The sequence below is a fragment of the Crocodylus porosus genome, unplaced genomic scaffold (assembly GCF_001723895.1).
Source record: "Crocodylus porosus isolate Cpor-Errol unplaced genomic scaffold, CroPor_comp1, whole genome shotgun sequence".
Classification (NCBI taxonomy): Eukaryota; Metazoa; Chordata; order Crocodylia; family Crocodylidae; genus Crocodylus; species Crocodylus porosus.
This window is the reverse complement of record NW_017728926.1, coordinates 7941935-7960459: the sequence shown is the minus strand read 5'-3', so window position 1 is coordinate 7960459 and position 18525 is coordinate 7941935. Positions and strand designations below refer to the sequence as shown.

General features: G+C 53.6%; 1 protein-coding gene across 1 annotated transcript; it reads left to right on the top strand.

Annotated features, from left to right (window-relative positions):
* Positions 1 to 5944: 5944 nt before the first annotated feature.
* On the top strand, positions 5945 to 14082 carry DRAXIN (dorsal inhibitory axon guidance protein). The gene is made up of 6 exons (XM_019541335.1): positions 5945 to 6454; positions 7564 to 7751; positions 8596 to 8707; positions 9809 to 9898; positions 10181 to 10270; positions 12857 to 14082. Exons 1-6 carry the CDS (start codon positions 5998 to 6000, stop codon positions 12967 to 12969), a joined length of 1050 nt encoding a protein of 349 aa, XP_019396880.1. The 5' UTR covers positions 5945 to 5997; the 3' UTR covers positions 12970 to 14082.
* Positions 14083 to 18525: the final 4443 nt, after the last annotated feature.

Sequence of the window (18525 nt, the reverse complement as noted above, 5' to 3'; positions counted from 1 at the left end):
CCCGCGCGGAAAGTTCCTCCGCGCCGGCGGGCAGCCGCCTCGGGCGGGGCTCCCCCTTCCTCCCGCACAGGCGCTCGGCTTGCGCCCGAAGCCCTCCTGGGGCTGCCCGGCCAGTGGCTTCTCGGAGAAGGCAGGTGCCCCGCGGGCTCCACCGCTCTCCGGTTGCGTTTCCACTGCCGGGAGTTTCTGGCGGGGAGTCGGGGGCCAGAACCGCCAAAACCCAGGCGCAAGCTGCCTCCTCCTCCTGGTCTGATGGGGCGCAGGGGGGCCGTGCCCCCTTTCTGCTTCATGGCTGGTGATACCGGGCCAAATCCCTGTGTGGTGTAGGCCTGGGGGTGTTTTTATCACTGCTGCTTCTCAGCCTGGTGCCTAGTGACCTTTCCTATTGATCGGCCCCATTTGTCACTCCGCCTTGTGCATTCAGCTGGAGACCCTTCAGCGCCCAGTGACCATGTCTGGGATGCTGATCGCAGCCCCGCTGCTGCTTAAATCTCATTCCTGGGCAGAGCAGGCCTTGCCGAAGAGCAGGTCACGCATCTCTCACTGGTGATAGCGGCATCAGCCTCCCCAGGAAAGGCCTAGCAGAGAGGCGGAGTGGAGGGTTTGTGTATGCAGCCAGGTGCCCCTCTTCAGTTTGCAGGCGGCAGCCTTCCAACCCGTTCTCTACTGGGAACCAGTCTGGCAGGTCCCAGGTGGGTGCTGGGTTATATAAAAACAGAGCCCAGGTCTTGGGGCCAGGAGAGTTTTGCAAAGAGCTCAGTATCTGCAGCCGTGGGACGTCACCCACGAGGTGCACCAAACTGCTTGTCTCTTTAGGTTTCAGGCTGGCAGCCTGTGGCATGGTGTTTGCAGCTGGCTGCTATGGGAAGAGCTGGTACTGCCACAGCTCGGGTCCAAAGACTGGCTTCTGCTCCTAACTCATGGGGGCACGTGGCAGGGAGCTGAGGGCACGCAGAGCTCCAGATGTGGACAGGAAAGGGACTGGTGTGGGACCAATGGAAAGGGCAGGCAGGGCTGAGAAAGGGGAGTTCAAGGAGTGTGTGGGCAGTGGGAAGAAGCAGGCCTAGGGTAACGTGGGGTCTCTGAGAGGGCTGGTGTGTGGGGCTGAGTGGCTGTTTGCATGGGGGGGCTGGCAGTGCCAGCATGGGGACAGCTCAGGCAAAAAGCTCTTTACTTAAGCAGGCAACCAGGACATGCAGGAATAAGTGCCCCCAGTCTGGGCAGAGGCGTTGCCTGCAGGGGGTGAGGGAGAAGTTGGGGTCCCTGCAGGCCTGTGTCCCTGGGGATCTCTGGGAAGTGGGAGGGTCTCTCGGCAGACTGTACACGAAGTTCTCCAGCCTTTCCCTCCAGAAACGGCAAAGCAGATGGAGTGAGCCCCAGCAGGGAAGAGAAACCTCATTTATCTGCACAATGCCATCCTCCGGCTCCAGGCAATGCTGCTAGCTCAGCGCGCACTGAATCTATTCTCCTCCAGGCCCTTCCCAGCCCATCCATCACCCCACAGAGGCTTATTTACGGGAAGCCCTGGCACAGGCACCTGGGATTCATTGTCCATCACCTCTGCCACACGCAGATGCAGACACACATGCAGCTACGCACAGGTTTGGTCTGTGGCTGCTGTGCCTGCCTGGAGCACAGGGAGATCTTTAAGCTGTAGCCCTCCTGCAGTGAGCCAAATTCATGGCAGCCAAGGCTAAATCTGGCCAGGAGCCTTTACTCCAGATCCATCTTGATACAGCCCTGGAGCAGGCAAGCTGCTTCCTCGGTGCCAGACGGCTTTCGAGAGTCCCAGTGTTCTTTGTCCAGGGGCTCCTGCTCTCCTCCTCCCCTCACTGGGCATTTGGCTGGAGTTGTGAGATGAGATGAGACCACTTGCCTGAATGAATCTGATATCCTTGCTTTAGCCACAGTGTCGATATAAATGCTTTTCTGGGGGCTCTGAGCTGAGACCTAACACATTCGTTTCGTACATGAGCCATGAATACTTAAAGTTAGCCCAAGTTTGGTTTGAACTGGTGACCTAAGAAAGGCTCCGTTTCCCCTTAGTGAGCCCCCAAGCCACCCTGTCTGCACTCAGCAGAGTTGCAAGGCCTGCCATGGGCTGGGCAGTGTTTGCTTGAGACACTTCCCCTCCCTTAGCAGGTGCTGATCCTGTCAGGGAAAGCTCAGTGGGCGCTGCAGACTCGGAGGCACGTTCCCCTGCCCCTGTAAAGGAAAGAGGGTCTTGGGTGCAGGCTGAGCAGTGCCGAGAGAGGAACCCTGGGATCAGCTGACTTTGCTCATCCTGTTGTTGCTCACCTGAGCCCCAGGAATGGGGATCTGATGCTACATAACGTGCCTTTATTTTAAAGCCAGTTGCAGAAATGGCCTTTTTGCAGGGCCACGTTCTTTATTTGCGACCCCCATGCAGAGTTCAGCCTGTGGTGGGGAGCAGAGCGGAGATACCAGAGCGACGCTGTTTCTGTCTCCAAACAGCTGGAGTGCTGTGGGTTCCAGGAGTGCTACGGTCAGGGCAGAGGCTGGTTTACATTGGAGTGAACCTGGGCGATATGGCAGGGGTCCCGCAGGGGGAGAAGCAAGATAGGGTCGCATGTGGTTTATACATGTGAAGCAAAGGATGCCATGGTTGGGGGTGAACTTTACAGCCTGCTCAGGGAAAGATCTGGGCTGGGGGAATGGGAAAGTCCAGGGTACATTGGAGGCTGCAAGTAGATCTTGGCACTGGGGGATCCCATACCTTCTCCTTTAGGCCCAGGCTGGTGGGACAGCAGCAAACCCAGCTTGTGCTTCTCTGCAGACAGGTACAATATCAGCACTGGGCTACAGCATCTCATTGATGCTGCCCTCAGCCCTAGTGCAGGCAGGAGGCAGCTTGCCCCTGCCGGACTCCTCATGCCAGCAAAGCAGCTCAGGAAACACCCCTCGCTTTCCCATTTCCTGCCAAGCTCCCACTGAAGTTCAGAGCTGTGCTGAGCCCCGTTGGCGGTGTCCTGCCTCCGACTCTCTCTCTGGTCTCCCCAAGAGCTCCTGGGAGACACCAACTTAGCATGAGTGGCGTGTGGCTGCACAAGTCATTGGGACCTTTGGCACACATGATCAGAACCAGCAGGCAGCTTCCTGCAGCTGAGAAGGTGAGATGCCATTTCCAGTCTTTATTGCCCTGAGTGGCTGAGATCCTGCTTCTTTGCTCCAACTCTTTTATCAGAGGTGGTGGAGGTAGATTGCCTGGCTAGGTTCAGAAAGGGAGCAGACAAATTAATGGATGATAGATCTCTTAACAGCTGTGAACAGAACAGTTGGAGATGTTTCCTCTGGCATCTCTAAACCAGTGATGGAGGGAGGGCAATGGATAGGGTTTAGATCACTCTAGATCAGGGGCAGGCAATTATTTTGGGCGGAGGGCCACTTACTGAGTTTTGGCAAGCCATCCAGGGGCACGTGCCAGGCAGCCAAGGGCAGATAAATATTAAGTTTCTACATTTTTTAGGGACCCCATGGGCCAGATGGAATGGCCTGGCAGGTCGCATTTGGCCCACGGGCCACATTTTGCCCACCCCTGCTCTAGATCTATCTGGTTCATCAGCGTTCACTTTCTCTAGCACTGTTGGAGGCTGGGAACTAAGCTAGACTGACCATTCATCTGACCCAGTGTGGCACTTCTTAGGTTCTTATGTCCAATGAGTATTGCAGTGTCCCAAATGCAGAGGAACAATGTGAGGCTCAGAGCACATACTGTGCGTTGGCCTTGCTGGAGTGGCTGCTGGGGCATTAGGTGAGGCAGAGGTGTGTGTGGTCACTCCAGCTTGCGTGTGCTGATGAATGCTCACTCTACCTATAGCACTTTGCAGCGCCCCCGCCTCCCTCCCCATGCCCAGGACTCTGAATGGGGCATTCTGGTGCCCCAGCGCAGTGCTCGCACCATGAGTTGTCTTTTACTAGTAGGGGAACACGTCCTTTCCAGAATGCTGTGCACACTGGTGGTGTAAATGGTCGCACCTCAGGGCTGGGGGCTCTCCCTGAGGGGGCAGAAACAGACAGCAGGGTTCTGCCTGTGATAGCTGTCTCCTGCTCGCTGAGCACCAGTGTGGAGCAGCCCTAGCAAAGTGCTGTCAGAGCTTGCTGGGGCATCTCTACAGGACCTGAGGACTGAAGGATTTGTCCCTGGAGGACAAGGCTTCCCCCTCCCAGTTACATACCAGTGAGGGGCATGAATGCTAAAGTTTCTGTTTCCAGCCCTGGGCCTGGGCAAAGCTGCTTCAGTGCGTGCCCTTGATGCTAGTTTAGCCCAGCAGGCCTCCTGCACACATGCTGAGCTTCCCTGGTGCTGGAGTCTTGTTCTCTGGGGCCTCCTGAAGCTAAGGTGGACCATCAGCTCCTCTACCCAGTCCCAGGTGCTACTCTAGGATGCAGGGGTGAATGCAGAGTAGCTTCCATGATTTTAGCAGAGATGTTCTGGACAGAGACTGAATCTAGTTTACAGCTGGGAGTTTGCAGGGAAACACCAGAATTCCTGTGCCTCCTCCTGCCCGGGTCAGGCAGCTGCAGCAAGGCGAACAGCAAAGGAAATGAGACCTGTTTCCTTCTCTCCCTTCCTTACTGACGCTAGCAGCGGGTCTGCAGCAGGAAGGGCTCATGGGTGCAGCACTGTGGGCTAGGCCTGGGTCAAAGCAAATCAGAAGTAAGGGGGAAGGTGTGCGCGCGCTTGCCTGAAGCCCTATCTGACCACAACAATGCCAGCAGTAAAGAAGCCAAAGGTCATGGGGAAATCTGAATGCAGAGAGGACTGGAGAGTGATGCCTGTGCTCCGTGTCTTGTCCCAGAGCGCTCTGTAGCTGGAACCTGAGGCCTGGGCCACCAGTGGATTATTGGCCACAGAGAAGGAAACTGAGGCAAGGAGCAATGAAGTGCCTTGTCTACATCAAGGCAGGGGACGGATCCCAGGACTGCCAGTCCTCAGCCCTGCTCCCACCCTGCCTGCCTCCCAGAGCCGAGCAGTGCTGTTCCCCGGCTACATTGCCGGTTTATGGTGGATGATTTCTCAGGGTCGCCCTTGCCCCACTGGCTTTCACGGCCTGGCTGGCATGATGCTGCAGGGCTCTGACAACCTGCCAGGCTGCTTGGCCCTACAGCTGCCGCCTGTCCTGCAAAGCTACCATCTGCTTCCAGCTCTGCTCCTCTTGACATCTTCATTTGGAGGGAGCCAGCTGTGAGGTGCTGGCGCCAGCCAAGCCCGGGATGCCAACGTGGCTGGCAGTCTACTCCAGCCCGACAGCTGGTGCCTCGCTGCCCCATGGCTGCCTGTAGGAGCAGGGATCCATCCCCACACCCTCAGCTGGCAGGATGTGAAAGGGAAGGGCAGGGGGCTATTCAGGAATCAAAGCAGACATCATGGTTGATTAATTACCTTAATTTGCACATGAAACTGGGACCGCAGGTCCCCTGCAGGCCCTGCCTGTTCCTCTGCCTGTAACCAAGGCTGGGACAGGCAGAGGTAACCAAGGAGGGAGCGCTCCCCAAGCCCTGGGCATCCTCTCATTCAGGGCTGACTCTTAAGCCTCCCTCTGCCTCTGTGCTGCTCCATCCTGCCCCCAAGAGGCTTCATGCCTCCCATTTGTGCTGGACCAGGCCTTTCACCTTGGAGTCCTTTACTTCTTGGGAACTGCAGAGATGAGCTGCTACTGCTGGGCTCCAGTGTCCCCAGAGCTTAACCCTTTGGGAGCCAGCAGGTAGCAAATACATCAGTTAGGATAAACTGAGGTATGCCAGATTTTCAAAAGAAATGCAGAAAGCCCCCACATTCTTCACAGGGTCCAAGTCGCAGTCCCTGGAGGCAGGCAGGCATGCAGTTTGAGGAGGGGTGGAGTGGGATGGAGTTAAGGGGACCATATTGGCCCTCAGGATGGGCAGCAGTGGGATGGGAGCTGGGTCTATGTGTTCGTGACCTAGATGTTGGTTGCATTTTCTTTGAATCCCAGGTGAGGCGACGCACCCAGGATTATGGCAACTTCCCCAGACTCCTCCATGCTCCTTCTCCTATGTGTCCTGGTTCTCTCTGACATCAGCCCAGCGAGCGCTTTGGACACCAATGCGAAGGCCAAAACCACCTCTGAGAACAACAACCATTTTCAAAGCCCAGAGCTGTGGCAACCTCCGCCATCCATGGGGCACCACCGCAGGCACGGTGTGGCCAGGAAGGACAGGGTCCACGGTGCAGCATCCAGAGGGCAGATCTCGGGGGAGGAGGCCCTCAAGCTAGGGAGCAGGCCTCCAGGGGTGGAAGCCCTGGCAGCCGTCGAACGGCCTGCTGCCCTGAAGCAAAAGAAGGATGTGTTTCTGGGCTTTGAGTTCCCCTATTCCGAGAGGGAGAACCAGTCCCCTGGATCCGACAGGGGGAAGAAACAGAGTCGGGAGCACCGTCGACACAGCCGCAGGGACAGGCTGAAACAGCACAGAGGTATCTGGACTCCATGGGGTGCTCATAGCACCTTCAATTGACGTGTGTGCATGAGCGGCTGGGTGTGTAGCTGGGCAGAGTGGAGCATGTCTGCTGTGGGATGTGTGCGAGAGGGAGCTGGGGAGCCACCCTCTCCAGTGGGCACAAGGGGAACCCTGACGTTGGAGGTGTTCGTGGTTCCTTGCAGTTCGGTGCAAACAGGCTTGGTTTGGTGCAGGAGGGAGCCCTGGCCACGCCATTGGCTTCAGGCCTGGGGAGAGTTTGTTCAGTTGTGGACTGTATGATTGATACTGTTGCTTTTGCTCCAGTGGGCCATGGGATGAGCCAACAAATTGCAGGCGTGGGCAGAAGCTCCAAGGCTGACCTTGCAATGTGCCCAGAACTAGCAATGAAAGAAAAACCCACGTGGGGGGAAATTGAGAGCATGGGGGGAGGGGGACACGTTTTGGCACCAGAATGTGAATTTTCCCAGCTTGGGTCAGAAGCCAACTGAGCAGAGTCGTGTGAAAAATGTCGATTTTGCAGGTGCAAAATCACCCAATCCAAAAGCTGCTGTAATGTAACAAGGAGCTGGTTTCTCTCTTGGCTGGAGCTCTTTGTGTGAGCTCTCCCAGGGCCAAGCCCTCAGCTGGGGAAAATCAATACATTTCCATTCCAGCCAGTGTAGTGCAGCAGTTTACACAACTTGAGACCCTGGTGGCTGTTGTTCACCTTATTTCAGTCTCTCCCCTCCCATTGACTCTGGGTTTCTGGCTGTGTCTTTTTCGTAGTTTGCAGTCCCCCTGCAAGCTGTCTATTCTGTGTTTGTGCAGCACCTAGCCCAGTGGTGTCCCTGGTCTAGGGCTGGGGCTCCCTGTTGCCACCATAAACCAAATGTTATCCTATAATAACAGTAAAGAGATGGCGTGGTCCTCTCTGAGCCTCACCTGTGAGAGATGGGCTTGGAATGGGATGGGCAGGAATCAGTCCCCTCCCCTGCCCTCAGATCCCAGTGGATGTGCATGGGAAGGTGGCTGTGGTCCCACTGCCCATGTGGGGACAGCTTCACAGCCCCCCATCCAGGGGCAGAGGGCTGAAGATGAAGCTTGTGTCCGTCTCACCTCTGGCAGGCAAAGGCCCTGACCCTGGGCTGAGCTCTCTGTACAAGAAGCCGGAGCACTTTGAGGAGCAGTTTCCAAACCTCCCGGGGGAAGATCCCAGCAGCCTGGTCCCCACTGAGCTCCTCTTCACCACGCCAGACACAGCCGCTTCCACTGAGGAGCCGTCCGCTCTTCGTGCCACGTCCCCTCGGCCCCAGGTACGGGGCAGCTACTACACACCTGGTATAGGTGATTGGCTGGGATTTTCCAAGGGATGAAGGGAGCAAAGTAACTGGTTCCTCCAGCTGAGAATGGCCATCCCTTCTCACCTACAGACAGCGGGCTCTTGTGGAGAGGAGGCAAGGTTTGCTCAGGGCCATCTTCTCCCTGCACCCACAATGAGATGCCCAGACCTCCCCAGAGGTATAATTCCCTTCCAACCCCTTCCAGTCATCTCCTTCCACTCAAGCTCTATCCTGGCTCCCCTCCTGAGACGCAACGGGGCACCTCTTCCTCACTGAGATGTCCTTTGATTTTAGGCATCCTGCCCAACCCCTGCTGGCCTCCCAGGAGCTCTCTGTCTATCCTTCTTGGAAGCAAAAGTGCGGAGTATGTGGGGGCTCGAGGGCCCTGGCCCCCCTTGGGGAGAGGGCTGTCACCTAAAATGTGTAAAACTTTCCACATGTCCATCATCTTAAGTCCCCTCTGGCAAAAGTAAAAGTCAGCTCCTCTGCTTGGAAGCACAGCCTCAGAGATCAAGGAGGCAGGAGTTAATGGGTTGTACCACTAGGTCTGCAGCTGACTTGCTCTGAAGCCATAAAGCGGGGATTTTCAGCACATGGCATTGACCTAACATCCCCACTGAAGTCAGTAGGAGTATGGCCAATCTCCCCCTTCAAACTCCCCCTACCTCACATTTCCTGTCTGCTGTGGCCCCTTCCCAAGGCAGCAGGGGAAGGGACTGTGGGGGCTTATTAGTGTCCTAAAGAACCTGAAGACCTTTATATAGGAGTCACTTCCAAGAGACAAGCTACTTACTGCTTTGCTCCTTGTCGTCTGCAGGTCCGCATCAGGCAGGATGGGGATGTGATGCCCACCCTGGACATGGCTCTGTTCGACTGGACAGATTATGAAGATCTCAAGCCAGAAATGTGGCCATCTGCCAAGAAGAAAGGTACTGTACTTCCAGTGGAATCACTATCGCCCCTTCCCTCTCCACCTGTGCTCTAAGATCAGGATGAGGAAGGGAGCAGTGGTCACAACTGTGCTGGAAATGGAAGAAAAGGCTTGATGGTGGCAATGCAAGGGGAGAGAAAAAGCTTTAAACTGTCTTGGTGTCCTATTTAGACTGACTGTAGAGCTAATCATGGCTATCAGGTCCCTGCCTGGTTGCCTCCAAACTGTGTTCTCATCAAGATGAGGATGCATGTAGCGAGTTGAGAAACTTTCAGGCCAACGCACATCATAGCCATGTCTCTGTTTCCATGCAAACCTCGCTGAACCCTTCACCTAACCAGGAGGGTGCTCTGTCAGGATGTGATGTGGCATTCGCAAGCTTTCCTCCTCTCGTTTCGTTAGTTGACGCACGCTCTGTTCTAATTGCTTCAGATTTCTCCATTAAAAGTAAATGGTTTCTGTGCCTTATTACATTATTTATTTGGTGCTTTCATGTGTAGCTGGAAATAGAAAAGACCTGTCAGTGGAGGTGGCCGAGACTGCTGTGATCCTATCCTTAGACGTACTTGAGGAGCAAATACACAATCAAGACATTGATTGTATTGCTTTTACAATTGACTCAATTAACCATAGTTGATTGTTTAGGCTTCTACTTGATCCTCCCTCTGTCCATCTGTGTTTCATACTCTGGAGCATTGTGTTCCTGGCCTGTCCATCAGTTTTTATCTGGGTTACGATCAGTTAGAGGTAGAAGAGATTAGAATGGAGACTTCCTCTGTTCTTAGCGAGCAGCCAAGCTTGTGGAAAAGCAGAGAGTGGACTGGGCTGCACTTTTGATTAGCACTTCCTTAGATCCTGGATAACTTGGTCCTGGGTCTGCTTCTAGCAAAGGGCAATGGTCTCTGAAGCTTTCAAAGGCCTCCCACTCCATCCAAGTAGTGGTAGGTATTGTCTGAAATAGCAAAAGTGAAGGTGCAAGAAGGCTGAAGTAGCTGAGAACTGGGACAGTTTCACCAGACCAGGCCATGTGGACCCCTGCGAGGTTTGGTTGACTGGAAACTCAACTGTTTCATCAACGAGTCACTCTTCTCCTCCCTAGAGAAACGCCGTAGTAAGAACCCCAACAGTGGGAATGAAACCTCACCAGCTGAAGGAGAGCCATGCGACCACCACCTTGATTGCCTCCCAGGTGAGGGTCAGCCTCATACCTAAAGATCACTGATTGCACAGACGGATCTCAAATTTGTTGCGTTTGGTCTCTGGACTGGATTGTGAGATTTGTGGGGAGAGTTATTATGGTTTTCCATGAGAGGGTACAGAGGTGAGCATGAAGACTGCTCAGGCTGTAGAGGACCTGGCAGAGAGCATGCAAAGCAATGCTGCCCGAGGTCGGTGTAAGTCGTGGGGAGTGGGGGGTGCCTTGGCTGCGCACTCTCTTGACTGCGTGGCTGGTGGCTTGCTGTGTTGGCAGGTTCATGCTGTGACCTCCGTGAGCACCTCTGCAAACCACACAATCGAGGCCTTAACAACAAGTGTTACGATGACTGCATGTGCACTGAAGGTGAGTCCAAGTTCTGGTTTCCTCCTCAGAGCAGGTCCAGAGACATATTAGGCTATACAGAGGCAGCTGGGCCTTTGCCCACAAGAAGGCAGCCAGGACCCCCAAGTCCAAGCCCTGCTTCTGCCGTTAGCTCACTCTGTGCCCACAGTCGCTGAATCTGTTATCTTCCCCACCCGTACAACGAGGATACTCGCAACTCTGTGCTGACCCCTTGGGAACAGACTGAACAATGAGTCCATAGAGCTTATGAGCTTAGTAGTCTCAGGCCAGAAAGGACCACCAAGCGGGTTGAGCTCCTGCAAAACACAGGCTATTGGGCAGCCCTGAATGAATTTCAGTGTGAGCAGCTCTTTTAATCGACCCTTGATCTTGGTTTTAAAAATTGCCAGCTACGGAGACTCAACAACGATTCTGAGGTGGAATCTCCCTTCCCGGGGACAAAATTGTGCCTTATTTGTAGCCTGAATTTCTCCAGCTTCAACTTCCAGCTCCAAATCTTGTTAGGCTTTTGTGGGGTAGACTGAAGAGCCCCTTCTCCAAGCTGTGTTCCCCATAGAGGTATCTTTATGCTCTGGCCAAGTCACCCCCTTCTCTCCTTTGTGATAAGACACATGGAGAGAGGTCCTAGAATGCAGAGGCCATATTCTCCTTGGGGGGGCGCGTGGGTTGCCAGGCCCAGGTCTCATTCAGGCGTGATGCTGCAGTAGATTGGCCCTAGGAGGTTGTTTATTATGGAAGCCCCTGGAGGGCTGCTCCTGGCCCTGGCTCATATTGAGATGGGCTAAGTTAATGCAGAGTCTGCAGGCTTCTTCATGTATCAGCATCACAGGGGATGTGGTGGAAGGATAAATATAGGCCTGAGCAAGGCTTGGATTATGTGCACTTTTCTCCTGGGGCGGAAATGGCTTGAGGGGATAGGTAATGAGAGTGAGCCTTCCAGCCCTCAGGGGCGAGGTGGCCCAGAGCAGGGGCATCCCACCGAAGAGCCATCTGTTCCATGACTTGTGACATCAGCCCCATTCCCAGGGGACAAATGTTCCCCGAACTGATCCCAGTGCTTTGGAGCAGATATATCAGCTGCCTCCTTGCACAGGCAGTGGAGACCAAATGCTCTCCTCCAGGGGATCACCACAGCAGCCTGGGGGAAACTTGCCTTGGCAACAGCCATTGCTCATCACCCAAGGGAAGCCTAGTGTAAATCAGCCCTTCCATGGAAAGGAAACTTCCCAAGGGAAGGGCAGCAAAGGCTTGTAAATCAGCCAGTGAAGCAGGAGGCCCCAAACCCAGATCTGGTGAGTGCTGGGAGCTGATAGATCATCAGTCACCAGGGAAATCCCCAGAGGGGACACATCCCTGCTTAGAAAAGCTATTTACTGATCACTTTTAAACTCAGATGCTACTTTCCTAGCACTTGCCTCTTAGCAATTCATCAAAGGCCATAAAAACCAGCATCACCTGTTCCCTACACTTCAGGACCTGAACTAAATCCAGTTAAATGGATGGAGAGGTCTAGTGGACTTTGGATCAGGCTCTTGATCACTGTTATTAAAAGCCAACACCTCCTCTCAGGAAGTTTCAGAGGAATAAATAGAGAGGGACACTCTACAGCCACTGCTGCTCCTGCTGTCATGCGTTAAGGCTGCAGTAGTTTCCCAGAGGAGAGATTGCTTAAACAGTAATAGGGAGCAATAGAGGGAGAATAAATGACCTTTCCATAAGAGGCACTGCAGGCCATCAAGAAAATTCAAAGGTGCTTCAGAAACATCCTACCCAGGCCAATAAATTCCCAGCCAGAAAGGTGCATAGAAGGGATTTAATCAGCAAGCTAAGCAGCATCTGAGAAAAGAGTCCCTGGCCTGTTAGCCCCTGCAAGTCCCAGCTCAGGCAATGGGTTTTCTCTGTCTTTCTGGTCCAAAAGGCTTGCCCGGACTGGTGTACATGAGACAGTCCCTACTGCAAAGGATCCTGTCACACACCTGGCCATGGTTGGAAGGATATCCTAGAAACCTGAGGCTGGAAGGGGTCTCCGAGCCATCAGGTCTAGTCCCCGTGTTTATGGGCAGTCGAACTCGAGGAATCCCCAAAGTCACCAGCTCAGAACCTCACCCACACCTACAAGGCACAAAGTGCAGAACACCATCAGTGTCCTACAGCACGTCATGGGTATAATCGGGGGAGACCCAGGCACTGCCAAAGCCTAGCCACTGCAGTGATGGCGTTGGTTAATAGGTGCTTGGATCCTTGAAAAAGGACCATACTCCAGGGGGAGGCAAAACTCTCGGAGTCCACAGTCCTCTGATCTGTGAGGATTGTTCCTTCCTCACCTCAGATTTGGTGATGGGTGAGACTGAGCAGAAGAGTGAGACGCATTAGACATGAGCTGCTGGCGGGAGCATCAGTGCTGCTGAAACAGCCCCAGCCTTAGCTGTAGCCAGTCCCAATACACTTGATGTTGCAGATGCACATGCCCCCACTTCACCTGTGTGCCCAGCCCCACCTGAGTACCTATACCCATGTGGACATGTATCCCTTTCACACATGGACCTCCCCCAGCCACCCAGCTCACCACGTCTGTCTTCCTTGCAGGACTACGCTGCTATGCCAAATTTCACCGGAATCGGAGAGTGACCCGCAGGAAAGGGCGCTGTGTGGAGCCCGAGTCAGCCAATGGCGATCAGGGGTCATTCATTAATGTGTAGGAACTGGGGCGAGTTATTTATATCTAGCAATCGGGAGGGGTGGGGAAACGTCGACCAAACGATTGAAGCTGCAGGCTCTGGACGTGCTGGGCCTCAAGGAGTCGGACGAGATTAGAGTAGTTGCTGTGCCAGGATCCCCGCTCAGGACCTCCCTTGCCTTCTCCCATTCAGCCATCCAGGAAAGATGGGCTGATGTAGCCCCTGACCACCATGCTAGGAGCCACTGGAGTAGCAGGGAGGTCCTTTTAAACTTTAATGCTTCTCTGAAGAGGGAAAGGGAATGTAAGACTCCGTCCTTGTTGCTTCTTTAGGTATAACAGAAAGGGCTGGGCCAGGCAAGCGAATGTTCTTGGATGGACTCCTGCTTTCCCTTTGGCTTTCTGAGATCATAGGGGGGTCTCTTCACCTCTCTGTGCCTCCATTTCCCCTTCTGTAAAATGGGAAGGTGGGGAAAAGTGGGAAGGCTTCATCCCATTCGTACTTGGGAGCCCCTTTGGATACTGTAGTTGCTACAGAAGGGCAGGGCATGATCGATTAGAGCTCTTGGCAAGGGGCAGGAGCTGACTTATTCCACCCTTCAGAGGTAGAGGGAGCTCCCTTATCGGACAGCCCTTTGGGCAGGCAGTCTGGTTCAGTGACCTCAGGCAAGTTGGTGAGGGGGCTCCTGGCAAGAGGGCTCAGCTGGTGCATATATTCGAGGGGGGTTGGACAGTTTGTCTCTGGGCTCTGCAGCTTTGAGATGTAGGGAGATGAGACACTAACTGTCCTGCTAGCAAAAGCTGGCACGCGGCTCAGTGAGCCAGGGGCACTGCCAGGCTCTTCTCCCCATTGCTGCTTAGGGACTCTTCCCGTTCCCAGCCCTTCTGCCTTGGCTCCCAAAGGACAGCCTGGCTGGGCAGGGCCATAGGGATGCCTCCTGGCCTGCAGCTGTCACTCATTTGGCGACCCTTTCTGAGTTGGTTCATTTTAACGATTCTGTTTAGGCGCTTTCTGGGGGAACTTGGGTTTCCTTGGAACCAATGACTGAGGCAAGCAGTTGCCTGGTAGTAAATCCTGTGACGTGTTGCATGTGCATTTCACTGAGCTGTAAATAAAGAGATGATAGATATCCTGCGCTCGGCTTCTGCTGCTGCCTTGCCTTGGCCCGGCTTGGGACAGGAGCCCAGGAGAGGGGCTGTGCCTGGGTGGGGGAGCTTTGAGGGACACTTCAGAGCTCTGGAAGAGGACTGAGGATCAGCTACAAAACACCGGGAAGCTTCAGGAATTTAAATGTAAAAGGCAAGCCAGAGAGGGCACATGTGGTACACAGCCTAGGAGGGCAACAGAACAGCTGGGCCACAGATCACCTGCACAGAGTGCCATGGCCCAGCTGAAGAGAAAGCTAATGCAAGAGCAGCTGGAGCTGTTGAATGCCAGCCTGGCTGGTGAGGTCTAACCATGGAGCAGTATTTTCCAGCTTGCCAGGGCTGGTGCGCAACTGGGCAGCAAAGCTTTCCCATGCTCTCCCCAGTGTGTCTTTGGGTCAGGGTGGCACTAGGTGAGGCAGAGGACAAGGATAGCTGGTTAGAGCTACCGGCATTGTGCTTCTCTCCCAGCCCCATGGCAGTGGCCAGAAGCTGGTCTGCCACTAAAGGCACCACCCCTGTGCTGAAAAAGGAGGGACAGGGAAAGAAATGTCAAAGGCATCTGCATGAGGGACTGTACTGACTCCAGTGGGCTTGGATCGTGCCCAGCCCCAGGCTAGCAGGGCTTCATGGAGCAATTTCCAAAGGGCCCTTCACTGAGGGGAACACGTGGTGTAGAGGTGAGTGACAGCCCCCACCTTGGCACCCGCTCATGGGCCACCCCTCCTTGCAGCTCCATTGTGAGTCCCAGTGACGCCGGTCACTGAGAGCTGCAGCTCTAAGGGGGAGCATCATTATGCCGGGCAGAGAGTGGCCGACCTGCTGAGTCGACATAATCATCACGGCAGCTGCCAGCCCGATGAGCTCTGCAGGACCCCTGGGGACACTCCTGACAGTTGTGGAGATGATGAGCCACAGGGAGATGAGCAGGCTCTTTGAGAGCCCCAGGGAGCCACAAATTAAAGCCCTGGGGACTGGCTTCAAGGGCTATAATGGACTGTGCCCCTTTTAGCATCATGTGCATCTCAGCACCATCATCCCACTGCTAATTACTCTGCTGTCAGGCTACAGGGTAGGAAATGGCTCTGGGTTCAGCCAGAAAAGGCCTAAGCTCTTTAAATGCTGCCCCCAGTCCGTATGTGTCAGTGGTTCTTAACCGTATGAGGCTTCAGACACCCCTTGAAATATTCAAAGCACCCCTCAGACAATTCCAGCTCTTAGCTTTCCCTTAGTTTTTGACAATGAAAAATACAATAAAACAATCTGCTGTGGCAAAGAACTCAGAAAGACCACAAGGGGTCAGAGTGGACTTAACACCATGGATTCCTATTTGAAATCTCTGGGTTTGTCTTGTGAATCTCTCTGTTGGCACATCTACCAGTGCTAACTTTGTGTGGCCCCCTATGCCACCCTTGAAAAGACCCCCAGGCATCCCTGGCTGAGAATCACTGGCTTCCATAAACAAATATACAGGAAAGTTTTGCTTGGGCCTGTTTTCATGACTGGAAGTACCTGAGGCTGCTGTTTCTCCACCGGTGTCTATAGGATCCCCCAGCTTCCCTAGTCCCCAGCCAGGCTTATGTCCAGTCCAGGCCAGGAAGTAGCCCATGAATGGGGTCTCAACACTTTTCAGACCCTTCTCCTCTAAGGGAAGGGGAAGGGTCTGTCTAGCTTCAGCCCTGCGTACCTTCCCTGGGTTTACACAGTGCAGCCAGGGTCTGGAGGTGAGTGTTCAGAGCTCACCTGGGGATCCCACTGCTTTGGCTGAGCAGGGCTGATACCTGACCCAAAGCCCAGTCTGGAGAGTAGAGAATAGTGCAGTCTCCTAGTCCTCTCCCTTATACTGCCAAGAATACAGCAGGATGGGTTAGTGATGGTACCACCAGGATCAGCACCGTACCTAGACTCCTGGCAGGTGAACTTTTAATATTGGGCCCCTCTTTACCAGAGCTAATGATAATAATAATTATTATTTTCACCATTTTTGGGCCCCCTTTCTGTCTGGGCCCTGGGCAGCTGCCTGGTTTGCCCATGCCTGTGTCCAGCCCTGACCAAGATACTTAGCACAGGCCACCCAGTTGCCTGCTATTTGGTCACAGCTGAGCTGCTCTGAATCAGCCAGCTAGTTATAAGAGTTCCCCAACCTGCTCCCCGCTGCCTTCCAGTTCTCGCAGGAGCCTGGTTTCCTGAACCTCTTGCTTATCTCTTCTGCTGTGTTTGTGTCCTTTAGTTAAATCACATCCCAGGAATGAGCAGAAGGCAGCCACAGAGGCTGCAACACAGTTATGTGGTAAGGCAATTTACAGGGTAAGAGCAAAGAGAAGGAGAGAGAAAAAATAGGACTGACATGCCTGAGACGTGCAGATGCATAATGTGTGCAATGGCTCATGTTGTTTTCATCACTGTGAGATCATTAAGTCATTTCCAAATCCCTTGAGTCCGTGACATGCAAGCTCAGGATGTAATAATCAGGGGTGAACTAATTGCACAACACACCGAAGAACAAAGGAGAAGGAAAGTACTGTATTGTGGAAGGAGGCCATGCATTAAACGGCAATTACATCTATCCAAATTGTGGTGCTTGCTGTATGAGGGATGACTTCAGTCTCACTCTGCACCAAGCAAAAGTCTCAGAAGGAATCAAGAGTCATAAGTCTTGCTGTATGCAAACAGTGATATGATCCTCAGATTCAACATGACCAGGCTGTAGCAGGGATGTGTCTCTGAATTGACACTGTCCTTTCTCCAGTGCTGTGATTCCCCAGGTGTTGCCGCAACAAATCAGTTATTTAGTCTCTGGTTGGTAAACGGATCAACCGTGCAAACTCTGCTTATGCGAATAGCCATAATCACCTGAGCGTTTCTACCAAACCATGCTTTCAGCCTGGGCCAAAGCCCTGCAAGGGACAAGAGAAAACCTCCAATGTGAGTCTGTCTATACCGGGTGACTAGCAGGTGAAGTGTCTGCTGCTTCCATCCTGGGACTTCATCTTCACCATTTGAAGGCCCAGATTGCCAGGAGATGGGTTTTCAGGACCATGGGAAATTAGACCCGTCCATTCAAGCTGTGTCATGCTGAGTGTCTGAAATCAGCAGCTGCTTCTGAAAGTCTTGGCCACCAGTTTCTGTGGGTAGACAGAGCCTCTGTAGGAAATGGGGAAGTGAGAAGTGGCTCATCACCCAAGGTGAATGTACCAACAAGGGAGACATTTTCTGCCTCTTCTAGGGAAAACAGGTGCAATAGGAGCTTTCTCAGAGGACTTTTACAAGGCAGGATCTGTGACAGCCCCCGAAGAGCCCTGATCAGCAATAATGAGCTAAGCTAGATGCATGAGTCCAAGTGTAACTAAATAGAAGCAGTAGTGCATTTCTCAAGTAAACTTGTCCTGTGCTGAGCCCTCTTCTCACTTGCTGGCTCTGCTGTTTATGATCTCAGTTCTCAGTGTGGCATTTCATAGACTAGCGCCTTACAAATAATAGGTCACTTCCACTTTGGCGTTTGATTAGCATTTTCTAGATCCCAAAACACGATGACTTCAGCAACCAGGGGGACTATAGATGCAATGACAGGCAGGTCAAGTAGGGCAAAATTTGTGTCTGCTGGGAAGATCATTGGTTCTAAATTAACTATTGTCCTGGATTCCCCAGTGCTTCCTGCCTAGCCTTGCCTTGCAACACTTCAACAGTAAACCAGATTATGACATGACTCATCTACTTCACATTCTGCTTCCCTGGGAACTGTTCTCTTATTTCTCAGAGGCTTCATCTCTGCTGTGAAATGGGATTGCAAGAAGCAGCTGATTCAATTAAAGCATTTCAGTCTGCAGGGGCAGGTGTGTTAAGTGTCTGGAGGACAAGGAAAGTGAGGTGAGGAAGATGATGCTCTTTGATCCTTAATATTGCCTCTGAAATGGCTCAGGGAGAAATCCAGTCCAGAGGTCAGACCACAGGCTAAGCGAGTGGGATGCTGGGACCTCTGATCCCTGCCTAGCTGTCTGCTATGAACCTCCTTCACAGTGGGGAAGGATTCGTTCATTTCCCCCATGCCTTGCTGAAAGCTGTCAAATGGTCTCACAGTGGGAGGGCTGGGAAGGGTGGCCATCGTAGAGGATAGTCTGGTTGCCAGTCTTCAAGAGAAAAATAGAAGCCATAAAGGCATCCGGTTTCACATCAATAGAGGACAGAGTAGCAGAAAACCAGAGTGTCCTCTATAATGGCCACGCTAGGTGTGGCATGAGCCTTCTCATCTCTTCACAGGGGGTATTTCTCCGGGGGTGGCACGGGACGGGGGCAGGAGGCGCGGGGCACCCTCAGGCACTGGCACAGCTGCCCGCGACACCCCCGGGGGCCGCCTCCGCGGGGCCTCTCTGCAGCCCCAGCCTGTCCCGCCCGCCGCTGAGGGGAGGGAAGCGGGCGGGCCCCGGCCCAGGCG

What these genes read in the sequence shown, in the direction of transcription:
- DRAXIN (XM_019541335.1), top strand. Translation starts at nt 5,998, where the DNA reads ATGGCAACTTCCCCAGACTCCTCCATGCTCCTTCTCCTATGTGTCCTG. An exon ending in CAGGCTGAAACAGCACAGAG is followed by an intron (nt 6,455 to 7,563) that starts GTATCTGGACTC and finishes CACCTCTGGCAG; the next exon opens with GCAAAGGCCCTGACCCTGGG. An exon ending in TGACTGCATGTGCACTGAAG is followed by an intron (nt 10,271 to 12,856) that starts GTGAGTCCAAGT and finishes TCTTCCTTGCAG; the next exon opens with GACTACGCTGCTATGCCAAA.